This window comes from Frankliniella occidentalis, unplaced genomic scaffold (assembly GCF_000697945.3).
Source record: "Frankliniella occidentalis isolate FOCC.00 unplaced genomic scaffold, Focc_3.1 Scaffold172, whole genome shotgun sequence".
Classification (NCBI taxonomy): domain Eukaryota; kingdom Metazoa; phylum Arthropoda; class Insecta; order Thysanoptera; family Thripidae; genus Frankliniella; species Frankliniella occidentalis.
Window position 1 is genome coordinate 132,564 of NW_026267298.1, and position 12,325 is coordinate 144,888.

General features: G+C 52.2%; 1 protein-coding gene across 1 annotated transcript in view; it reads left to right on the top strand.

Annotated features, from left to right (window-relative positions):
- The window catches only part of LOC113205559 (disintegrin and metalloproteinase domain-containing protein 10), a 77,408-nt gene extending 65,327 nt beyond the window's left edge, over window positions 1-12,081 (top strand). The window contains exons 2-9 of the mRNA XM_052271757.1: window positions 520-682; window positions 2,504-2,622; window positions 3,824-5,775; window positions 5,879-6,006; window positions 6,102-6,216; window positions 6,296-6,430; window positions 6,920-7,333; window positions 7,706-12,081. Of these exons, the coding sequence (XP_052127717.1) occupies window positions 520-682; window positions 2,504-2,622; window positions 3,824-5,775; window positions 5,879-6,006; window positions 6,102-6,216; window positions 6,296-6,430; window positions 6,920-7,333; window positions 7,706-8,650 (3,971 nt within the window). The 3' untranslated portion in view covers window positions 8,651-12,081. The remainder of the gene's footprint in view (window positions 1-519; window positions 683-2,503; window positions 2,623-3,823; window positions 5,776-5,878; window positions 6,007-6,101; window positions 6,217-6,295; window positions 6,431-6,919; window positions 7,334-7,705) is intronic.
- The last annotated feature ends 244 nt before the right edge of the window (window positions 12,082-12,325 follow it).

The following is a 12,325-nucleotide window of genomic DNA, read 5'->3' on the forward strand; positions in this document are numbered from 1 at the left end:
CGGCCACTGACCAGCCCCCGCGCGAGGCTCACTCAACGCTCGCGCGTACCCCCTTTTCCCTTTTGCTCGATATTCCGAAAGGAAATGGGCTTTCGCGTATGCGATTGCGCTCGAATCCCCCGCGCGCCGGGCGGGCGCGCGCGCGTGGTCCGCGCAAATCGGCAATGTCAACACGTAAAAATTGTGTGAATGCGAAATAATTGTATCTGCATTATTATGAAAGTCAACAGTTTTGTCGTTTGTATGGTGTTTAAACACAATCTTTGTACAGGTTGTGCGGTTTCATTCAATTTCCATCTCTCTTCAGTCCCGGTGCTGCTTGCTTATTACATCGCAGTTATATCGCGATATTCTGGCCTTTCACAGCTACGGGCCATACGCCCCATACAGACGCGGACAGGCGCTGCAGCAGCATTTTCACTCGATTTTCACTTATTTCCCCCTCGAGTGCCGTCCCGTCCCGGCCCCCGTCCCGTTCGCTTCCGTTCGACGCTGACTCCTCTCTTGCTCTGCCCGCAGGGATGCCACTGGGTGACATGATTCGCTACTCCGAGCCGGCCCGCTACGACGCCGAGTCGCTGCGCCTGCAGCACCGCCGCCTGCGCCGCAGCCCGGGCCGGCCGGACCCGGACCGGCCGGACCCCACACAGCATCTCTCGCTCAACTTCACGGCGCACAACCGGTGAGTACCGACACAAAAAAAATTAGGCAACTTTACTACTACTACTACTACTGCGGGGACTTTGCCTGCCTTCATATGGAAATCAACGTTAACGAAACTAAACCTCCGTGAATCTCACTCGTTTTTTCCGTATCTAAATATGGCACAGAAAAACGTTGTCGTTAATTTGAAATGTGTTTTTTTCTTCTTCAAATGTTACGCGGCAACAGCGTGGAAAATTGGGCTGCCAGTGTTGCGGGCCCCGCGGAAAGTAAAGCAAATTTATGCTACATTGTTTGCCGTTATCCGCAGTGCGCACTTTACGCGTGTATCTGTATCGAAATGCCCGGCGGGGGCCAGACTGTCCCGCCGTAAACAGATCGCCGTCAGCGGCGGAGCAACACGGACGTAACTGGCATTGAATGCGCCAGCAGTTACGGCGCGGTGGTGGTCTGCCCGGCCGGAGATTGGAACCGAATTGAACGGTCGCGACGTGCGGGGTGAGGTGTGGCGGGGCGGGGTGAGGTGGGGCGGCGGGTGTGCCGGACGGCGCCTGGATCACGAGGATGGTGCGAGGCGAGACTCGATTCGCTGTCCCGAACGACTCGACATTGTGTGGCCAGAGTGCCGTGCCGCGCTCATGACGGCGAGAGAGAGAGAGCGAGCGAGAAAAAAAAGAAGGAGTGCGCCGGACATAAAGGGCGATGAAAAATAAAATTATCCTCGGTGCTTGTTGTCGAGCGAGATACTCAAATTTGATTCGGTCGTGGTGGTGGGCTGGGGGAGGGGGGTAGAGGAGGGGGAGGGTATGAAATAGGAGACAAAACGAACACTGTGATGGAGCGTAACAAAAAGCGACTCTGATTGTTATTCTGAAAATAGATTAAAGTAAGATGAGATAAGAAAAGGCGTTTGCCGAGGGAAAAAAATGTCCTAAATTTGCAATTGTTTCAAATTGAAGGTTCGGAAAAAAAAATGTTTCAAGCAGAGTGTAAGAAGTACACCGAAGAAAACCTCCCGCGGTGGCGTTGTGGCGGAGTAAGCGCGGGTAAGGTGAGGATGTTGCTGGCTGTAATAATATCATTCCCAGTGCTTGCTCCGCGCCCATTGTGTGACTCTCGGAACAAACACGCGCGCGGCCAAGGATAATCCTCTTCCTGAGTGTGAGTGTGTGTGAGAGAGAAGGGGAGCGAGTTTGTCGCCCGTGAGTTGTGCCGGGGGCTTAAGGTGCGGTGGCGCGCGTACGGGCCCCCCCCCCCCCCGCGGGGCTTTGCAGGGGCAGCACCCTGGCTTCACCCCCCCCCCTCTCCCTCCTCCTGGGTACTTCTTATTGTGCATTTAGTTTTAAGACGCGGGACGCGGCGCAGCGCGAGGCGGAGGTAGAGGGCCGGATAGAGGCGGGTGGTGAAAGACGGCGCGCGCGCTGCCTGCTCGCTGTTCCAGGAAGGAGGATATGTAAAGAAAATGAGACATGTGAAGGTCGATGGGGCGAAAACAAAAGTCATAAAAGTGCTCATTCCCTAGCAAAACAACCAACATACTAAAAAATAAAAAAAAGTATATCAAATAAATCTTATTCAAAAAATGAAAAATTGACAACGTTGCAGAGACGAAAGCCTTACGAAAGTCACGCAGTCGTCTTGAAATTCCAAGTCGTTTCTCCACCTCCCTCTCGGGCTGGTTGGAGATTGGGGAGGCTCCACTGCTGGGTGAGGAGGGGGGAGCGGGGCGCCCTTAATGGGCCGTGCGTGCGCAACTCGTTAAGCATTGTGCAGCGGGGCGCCAGAGGCGCCGGGGCGCCGGGCGGCCAGTCGGGATAACGAACATCATCTTGTTTGCCAGGAACTTTCGGCTGCACCTGAGGCCCGACACCTCCGTCTTCGCGGACGACGTGGCGTTCGAAGGATCGCGCGGCCCGCTGCACTTCGACCACCACCGGGCGCTCACAGGATCGCTGGAAGGTAAGCAATAGTTTGTATTTTTATTTATTGTATTTTCGTGTATGTTTTCCCATCAATGTTTTAAGGTGTTTTTGTTTTACTTACGTAGAACAGAAAAAGGGCTCATGCTTGCTTCTCCTGATATATTTATTTTTTGGTTTTTGATCCATGAAGTCCATTATTATATCAATGTAAATATAATTTTCATTGCATGACGCTCAAAGTCAAACCATCCCATGTAACGCAACCCTCTTTCTTCCCCCGGGCCATATATAGCAACCTTGGCCTTTCCCTGCCGGAGGCGCGGAATCTTTATTTTTTTTCCTGCTCCTCCTGCTTCTTCTTCTTCTTCTCCTCCGTTCTTTTTAAGGGCCAAACATTGGGCCGCTCCTCGCCAGCGCGCGCGCGCCCGCGTCGCCACCTCCGCTAGGGCGATGCGAATCGCTTTTGTTTGTATTACGCGCTCATTTTCGTGCCGCCCCGTCCCGCCCCGCCCCGCCCTAGACTGTTAGGGCACGGAGCTGGCCCGGCCGGGGCCCAAACAGCCACCTATACCTTTGCTTTATTCCCCCCTGGCCGCGCTGCTCGCTGGCCCGCCCCGCCCTTTTTAAAGGTCTGCCAGCAGAGCTCGTTTCTTCTCCACCCCCTCCCGCCTCTCCTCTTCCCTCCCCTTCCCCGCTAGGGCTAGGAGGGCAAGCCGTCGGTTTGAATGGCCGTGCCACGCTGTTGCGTCCCGACCGGGGCTCGGGGGCTCACAGCTCCATGACTGCCCCGCTGTACTGGCCTGCTGGGTTCAGCTGCTTTAGCTCTTTCTAGCTCCCTTAGCTGCTCCTGCTGCTGCTCCTGCTGACTCTGACATCGGGCAGAAAAGATCTCTGTCCCGGTTGCTTCTCTGGCTGTGGCCGGGTTTCCTTTCATCGGCGGCGCGGAGGCGGGGTCTGAGTTCACTGGTTAAAAGTGAAAAGGGCGTAAGTCCAATGGGAAGTCCGAGGACTTACGCCCTTTTCACTTTTCAGCAGTGACTTTTGTGATTTCGAGTACCATGGCTTCGGCAGCGCAGGCGGCGCTTGTTCTCGCGCCAGACTCCCGCCCCGCCATCCGGCTGGCTCCCCTTAGTGTCGAGTATCGGAACGAGCGAAATAGAGAGGCGGCCAGGGCGGAAGCTTTGGGACGCCTTTCTTCGAGGCCCCTTTCTAATGATTTCTGCATTATTGCTTTGCAGGCGAGGAGGGCACGCTGGTGCAGGGCGTGGTGACGGCGGACGGGCTGTTCGACGGCACCGTCCTCACGGCCGCCGAGCACTACCACATCGAGCCGGCGGCGCGCTACATCCGGGACGCGCCCTTCCACTCCGTCATCTACCGCGCCTCGGACGTGGTCGCCCCCAAGCTAGACGGGGGGTGCGCCTCGCAGCGGCTGCACGAGCGCAGCGTGCACGAGCACGAGCACGTGCCCGAGCCGCGCAGCCGGCGGCGGGAGCGCGTCAAGCGCTGGTGGGTGCCGGTGACGCGCCAGGGCCACCGGGTGCGCGGCCGGCACTCCAAGGCGCACGACGCCGCCGTCCCCGAGCCGCCCGAGCCGCCGGACCTGGACTACTCTGACGTGGACGCGGTCGGGGACGGCGCGGGCCTGGACCGCAGCGAGGAGAGCCTCGGCGACCTCAGCGCGCACTCGCCCATCCGACCGCGCGCGCCACAGGAGCCCCAGGACGCCGTCAGGCCGCAGGCGCCCGCCAAGACGGTGGACCACGGCGGCGGCGACGTGCGGGAGACGTCCTCACTCGAGGACTTCAGCGAACCCTACAACACGTACAACCTGCACAAGCACCACCACAACAGCGGCAACTCGGTGGACGTGTTCAGCGGCAAGTCGGAGCAGAACGCGACCGGCCGGTCCCTGGAGGCGAACAGCGCGCTGCCGGAGAGCACCAACAAGATCGTGCTCTACAACCACACCATCCTGATCAGGCCCAAGCAGCCGGGCGACCGCGACGTGGCCACCGCGACCAACCACATCGTGCCGCCGCAGACGGTGGGCGGCGCGGGGGCGGGCGCCGACAGCGTGTCCAAGGTGCTGTCGGGCTACTACATGCCCGAGGACGACCCCCGCCACTTCAACAAGCGCGCCACCACCATCGACCCCAAGAAGACGACGTGCATGCTGTACCTGCAGGCCGACCACCTCTTCTTCCAGAAGTACGGCACCGAGGAGGCGTGCATCGAGGTGATGACGCGCCACGTGCAGCGCGTCAACGCCATCTACCGCACGACCGACTTTAACCAGGACGGCAAGGCGGACAACATCAGCTTCATGATCAAGCGCATCAAGGTGCACACGACGGAGGCGCTCAACGACCCGGCCTACCGCTTCCCGGACAACTACGGCGTGGAGAAGTTCCTCGAGCTCTTCTCGGAGGAGGACTACGACGCCTTCTGCCTGGCGTACATGTTCACGTACCGCGACTTCGAGATGGGCACGCTGGGCCTGGCGTGGACGGGCGACCTGAAGAACGCGGGCGGCGTCTGCGAGAAGAACGGCCACTACCGGGGCAGCCTCAAGTCGCTCAACACGGGCATCGTGACGCTGCTCAACTACGGCAAGCACGTGCCGCCCGCCGTGTCGCACGTGACGCTGGCGCACGAGATCGGCCACAACTTCGGCTCGCCGCACGACCCGGAGCTGTGCACGCCCGGCGGCGAGGACGGCAACTTCATCATGTTCGCGCGCGCCACGTCGGGCGACAAGAAGAACAACAACCAGTTCTCGGCGTGCAGCCTCAACAGCATCAACCCCGTGCTCAACGCCAAGGCGCGCAGCGCCAAGGGCTGCTTCACCGAGCCGCAGACGGCCATCTGCGGCAACGGCGTGGTGGAGCCCGGCGAGGAGTGCGACTGCGGCTGGGAGGAGGACTGTCGCGACAAGTGCTGCCACCCGCAGCGCCGCTACCCGCCGCCGGGCGAGCCGCCGTGCCGGCTCACGCCGCGCAGCCTGTGCAGCCCGTCGCAGGGCCCGTGCTGCACGGCCGAGTGCGGCCTGCGCTACGGCGACAAGTGCCGCGACGACAACGGCTGCCGCGACTCGAGCTTCTGCGACGGCCGCGGCCCGCACTGCCCGCCCTCCGTCAACAAGCCCAACAAGACCATCTGCAACGAGGAGTTCGTCTGCTTCATGGGGGTGAGGAGCCGTTTGGCTTTTTATTACTGTTTCCTTCGCCGCCACCACCACCACACCCACTTGCCGGGCGTTGTTACAATGTATTTTTCTATCCTTTTCGCAGGAGTGCACCGGATCCATCTGTTTGGCGTATGGCTTGGAGTCGTGTCAGTGTATACCTGGACCAAACGACCCACCGACTAAGGCTTGTGAGCTGTGCTGCAAGCAGCCGGGTGACAACAACCCTTGTTTGTAAGTTTTAAACCGTAAATTGGAATGCTCATTTTTGTACTTTTATCAAAGTGAATTTTGTTAATTTTGACACGTTTCCGTTTTTTTAAACGCAGATCGTCGTTCTTGTGGAATTCCGCTCCTTATGATGTGCCTGACATGTTCTCTAAACCTGGTACTCCATGTAATGACTATAATGGCTACTGTGATGTCTTCCAAAAATGTCGTGAGGTGAGTGGACTTCAGAAAAGTCTTGCAACAAATATAAGTCTGTTCGACGAGTTTCTTTACTGTATTCTCTGTATTTCAGGTTGATCCATCTGGACCTCTCGCCACTCTACGAAAGCTACTATTGTCAGAGGAGAGCATTGCCAGTTTCAAAAAATGGATTTGGTACAATTGGTACTATGTGCTGATGATTTCACTGGTAGCAATCTCTATTTTGGTAAGTTTATGGTGCAATTACTCATTTTTAAAATTTCTCTAAATCAACAATTTAATGTGGACTTATTTTACCTAGCAGTTTTATTTTCTATCTTCTTGACAATTTCATATATATTTTTTAAATGTTTGACTAGTTACATCTTCAATTTAGTCAAAAAATTTGCATGCTCTTCTTTTTTAATTTTATTTTTACCCCCTTGTGTGGTTATGTGCAATGGTGACAGCAACACCGAGTCAGGCGAAGACTTTTCGGTGAGATGTCAAACCCCTTCTCACAGGCAGTCATTGCACTTTTTAACAATTTGCGATCTGCCCGTCACTTTTTCCTGTATCAGAGCACAATTCTTAGCGGTTGGCCCTGTTTCCTGTTACCCCCTGCCCTATAAAAAAATGCCCAATCCGCGTAGCCATGATGTTTTGTAGAAGATTTTTTTACTGCGTAATAGAACTTGTTTTCGTTTTATCTGACCCTGTGCGTTTGTCCTTGCAGTACTTGAGCGCAAAGCTGCTGACCAAGTCGCCCGACCCCAAGATGCTGTCGGTGACCATCATCCACAGCTCGACCACGGAGACGGTGCGGCTGCCCGGGGAGGGTCCGGGCGGGGGGACGGGGGGCCAGCCGACCATCGTGCACCCTGCGGCGGCGCGCAAGCTGCCGCTCAAGCGGCGCGTCCGGCTGGACCGGAGGCGGCGCAAGGAGGGCCGGAACAAGACGGCGCCGGCGCCAAGCGGGCCCAGCGCGCCGACGGCCCAGCCCAGCTCGTCTGCACCTGCGGCCTCCCCTAGCGCGGCCGCGGCCGGCGCCAGCGCCAGTGGGGCCGACGCCGCGGCCATAGCCGCCTCACTGGCGGCGGCTGCCAGCGCCGGCCGCGCCAAGAAGAGGACCCTGGGGCTCAGCAAGAAGGTAAGGCAGGCAGGGTAGGGCGCCGGCCCGCCCGAGGCGCCTGCGGGCCGAGCGGATAGGCAGACCCGCTCGACACGACTGTCGCACGGTGTGGCCTATCTTGCCGACGGCAGGCGCTTGAGGCACCGACAGGGCTGTTTTTTGGTTTTGTTTTTCGTTGCTTCCTGCCCCTCCCTCCGGTGCTATTCACCGAGTGCGTTACGGTTAAATGTCTAAATGTTCTAGCACATTAATTTATTTGAATTTTTCTTTCCAAAATTCGTTCAACATTCTTCAAAAAAAAATTATCAGATTAGTGTGACATGTTTCACAATTTTATGGACGAAAAGTGTCTCTATGGGTGCTGTACTAACCCCGTTGTCTGTCCCCCAGGCCGGCACCTCTAGCGCAGCCGAGGCGGAGGTGTGCGAGGCGGCGCCGCACTCGCCGCGCAAGGGCTCGTCGCGGACCAAGCACGGCCCGGCCACCAAGCTCAACGTGAAGAAGGCGGCCAAGCGCGCCAAGAAGGAGGTGATCGACTACAGCGCCAAGCAGAGCCCCAGCTGCAGCGAGCAGGACAAGATGCTGGGCCAGAGCCCGCTGGGGCAGAGCCCGCTCGCGCTCACGCCCAGCGACGACCCCATGGGCAAGGTGCACAACTGGCTGCTCAGCTCGCAGCTGCAGCAGCGGCACGAGGCGGCGGCTGAGCTGCCGCAGCCGGCGCAGGCAGCTGTCGCGGACCCCGCCGCAGCTGCGGGGCCGGCCAAGTCCAAGGCCAGCCCGGAGGCGGCGGGTCAGCCGCGGCGCAGCCTGGTGCAGCCGACGGGTCAGCTGGACGCGGACAAAGTGCGCCTGCAGGTGCTGTACAAGACGCCCTTCAAGTTCCGGCTCAAGCTCAAGGGCTCGGGCCCGACGGGCGTGACGACCAAGCTCAGTGCCGACCGGGTGCGCAAGCTGCCGCCCACGCCGCCCGCAGAGGACCAGGGCGCCGCGGCCCGCAAAGTGGTGGGGGGAATAGCGGGCCCGCGCACGGCCATGCTCGTACGGACTAGAGAGTCGGGCAGCGGCAGCAACAACAACCACCACAGGAAGTCGCGCAGAAAGGACCCGTGCGAGCCGCTGCCCTCGCCGCCGGCCCCGGTGCTGCCGTCGGCGCCCCCGCTGACGCAGCTGACGCAGCTGACGCAGCTGACGCAGCTGGCGCCCGCCCCGGCCGCGCCCGAGTGCCCGCCTACGCCACCCAGGGAGGTGGACATCGACTCCAACATCCACACGGTGCCCTCGGACCTGGAGGGGCTGCTGTCGGAAGTGGGGGCCAACCCGGGCAAGAGGGCGTGAGCTCAGCTGCGGTCGGGCGCTCTGGAGGGCTCTGGCGCGCTCGACCGCTGGTTAGGACTGTCGAGTTTCCTTTTCGTGTAAATGATATGTACAAATATTGATCTGGGGAAAGATTAACGCCAATAACATGAATATTTTTTAGTTACGAAAACAATGGAATCAATAATTGTGGGGGAGTGATGTAAAGAAGCCTACCAGACTTAGTCAGTCTGAACCTTTGCAAGGATCTGTGTCTGCATTAGTCAAATGTCTATGTCCCTTTGGGACTTCAAATAGGCGCTATTAGCGCTTCTTTATCATCCAAGTGTTTTGTTGTATTGTTTAACAAGTGATTTGTATGCTTTTGCTTTCGAGAGCAAAAGAACGCAAGCAAGAGCCAACCAAATCCAAAACTTTCTTTAATTTTTTTGGAAAATATGTGTGCTTGCGTGTGTGAGTGTGTTTGTCTGTATGTATGAATATTCAATATTCAGAATTTTTGCTATTTCTATTCTTATAAAGATAAATTATTTAAAAATATGACATTTTATGGTCAGTGCTTCAAACTGATTTACTCTCTGTCTTGTAATGTGAGGCAAAGGTTACCATGTGATATTTAAAAGCCTACTCAGTCCATCTAATCAGTGTGAGTACCAGCTTTTCTCTAATTAGCTGTAAGGCAGCTGAGGCCAAACTTATTTGTAGTATTGTCCTAAATCTGACTGAACTATTATCTTGACCCCTGGCAATCAATTCTCAGCACAAGATAACGATCATTTTGTGCAGTTCCCCTTATGTCATTGCTCTTGCTCCTCTCTTGCAGAATTTCATATCAAACTTGTTATATATTTATTTGCATTTTCTAGAAAGTCATTGTGATCTTAGTTTTCTTGTATTTGTTGAATATCAAAGTGATCTTGTTTGTGACATTCCTTATTAGGGTCTATCTTGTAGGCCTAGAACTCTATGAACTTTTTAAGTTGCTTACCCGCTCCAGCTTTGGTTTGCTCTCTATTTGCCTTTCTGGAGCATAAATGCTTGTACTTAACTACCTCATTGAAGAACAAAACTGTTGTGGAGTCTTGGGGTATTGGATGATGAATTTGACTATGCGAGAATTTGTTTACAGTTATCTTGTATTTAGACTTTGCTGGTTCTTTATCTTATCATTGTGATTTGAGTTTGATTTGTCAGTTTTGTTATCAACTCTGAACTCCCGCTACCCTGTTTTAAAAAGTATATCTCTCATACCTCCTTCAAATAGTGCCAATAATGTGACTCTTTGTGAGAAATGAGTGAATGAAATAATATTTTGTGGCAAAGTTCAAAGTGCCAAATTTCCCCTAATTTCAATTTTGTTTGTCAGTTTGTTTTTCATTAATTCTGAATCATTGTGCACTCATTCATTTGCTCTAGTGTGATCTCACTCAGAGTTCATCATACATTAATGTGATTTGGTATCTATTAACTGTGGAAGAGGAAAGAAGCAAGTCAACTTTGTTGATGTGATCACGTTCAAGGTGTATTTTAAGTTTGTTGTGTTTGCTGATTTTCTGTATAGAATTTGAGCATATTCTGTTTGTGATATTAGTTTTCTCTTTTTTAAGACTAATTTTTTTATGTTATTTTTAATATTATTATTTATGAAATGTCCTGTGTAAGAAATGATCTGACATGTGTTAACAACAACCAAACATCCACAATTTAGTGAAATGCTCAAAATTTAATTTTGAATCATTCATTAGTACAGCGTTGCTTTTCAATTTTGAGCTTTTCTCCCTGTCTCAATTATCCATGTCAATCAGTGTTCATAGTATCACTGAATCATATTGCCCTGACCTTTTTTCAGACTGAAATGTTTTTGATTCATTTTGATCACAACATCCTATCTCTTGATATTCAGTTCTCTTTATTAATTATATGTTTGTGTCTAAAGTGTAAGCTCACATTGATATCAAGTATCCTACCTAATTTGTTCTGTGCTCAAGATGTCATGTAAGTGAGAAGGGATTTTTTTAATCTACTTATTGTTTCCTTGCGGTGTTCTTAAGTCACATTCATAACAAGATTTAATCTAATTTCTACCCTAGTTCAGCACTGCAGTTTTGTGTAAGTACTTTTTCTAGAGAACTAAGCACTGCCTTGTAAGTCTGTGCTTTTGTTGCAGTGAAGTTCACTGTGGAAAAACTGCCATCTTTTAAAACATACAACTCTCTTTGTGCAACGTATGACAATATAATTATGAAAATGACAAGCTTCCTGCTTCTCTTTTTCGGCTTCTGTGACTTTATGATTATTGTGAGGTAATTTGGAACCTTGTCAATCGAAAGCTCATTGCATTTGGTAAGAACTGAAGTCCATATTCAAGTGAGCTCTTGTGCCTTTCTATCAATTTGATGATGAAGCTAGTGGAGCAGGATGCAATGAGTCATGTGCCAGTGAACCAAATCATGTTCCGTCTGTTTCTTGATTTGATGATGAATGTAGGATTATCTCTCTTACAATTGATGTTAAAAGTATTTTTGTATAAGCTAGAGTTCAAATTATTTCAGGGTCATGCACATCACATGACAGAACTGGGGTGTTCCCCATGATTATCACGCATAGAACATTAAGTAGGAATTTATCTCCATATCTCGAAGGAAACTAAGGTACTGTAAAGTTTTGTGTAAAATATTTCATTTTTCAGTAGTTTTCTCTCATATGTTAATTTTTTTATTTCAAAAATCTTGAAAATTATTATTACTAGAAGGATGCTTGTGTATATCAGTCCACCATACCATAGGTTGGAAAAATTCAGATTTACTTTGGAAATTACGAAAAACAATAGTTGACCTACTTTTGCTGCAGTTTGTTTTCTTCCAAATAGATGAAATCCGTCTTTGAGAAAATTAAATCTGATGTTCTGTACACTTTTGAGATAATTTGGACTTTTCCATTAGGAATCCTGCCAAACCAGTGCCAAGCCATTAAGATCATGTACCAGTTAACAGTGGCTTTGATGCTTATAATCTTTATGACCATAGGAAGAATTAGAGCTTGGCAACATTGTTCTGAAAGCGCTGTGCTGTGCCAAATAAACCTTTTTAGTCCGTGATTCAAGAGTTATGGAGATTACAATTTTTTCAAAAGACTTCTGGTGTTTATTGATTGAGATGTTAGTTACATGTAAAAAATTGATTATCTGACTTCATACTTATTTGAATTGAAATATTGCCACTGATATATTTTGTTTGCTGCTAACTCATCAATCTGTGACTTTTACTCTGGAGTATTTATTTAGTGATATTTTGATGAAACAAGTTTCATCTCTAACTCAGTATAACCAAGGATCTCACCTTCTCACCATTGTGAGGCTTGTGACATACCTCTGTTTAAAGAAAAAACTAATTCGTAATTTATAAAATCCTGTACACTCTAAGGCAAAAATATAAAGTAACTGTGTTATTGAAGCGGCCGGTTTTATTTCACACCCTCCTCGATTCACTGGAGAGCTCTTCACAAGGGGACGCACTTGCCCTTGTTGGCCTTGTCCTTCTTGAAGCCCGCCTTGCAGATGCACAAGTCCGGGCCTGAGCACACGCCGTTCTCGCAGCCGGCCGCGCACTTGGGCACGCACACGTTGGCGGGGCCCGAGCCCATCTGGTAGCCCGCGCGGCAGGTGCAAGTGTCCGGCCCCGTGCAGTCGGCGTTGAA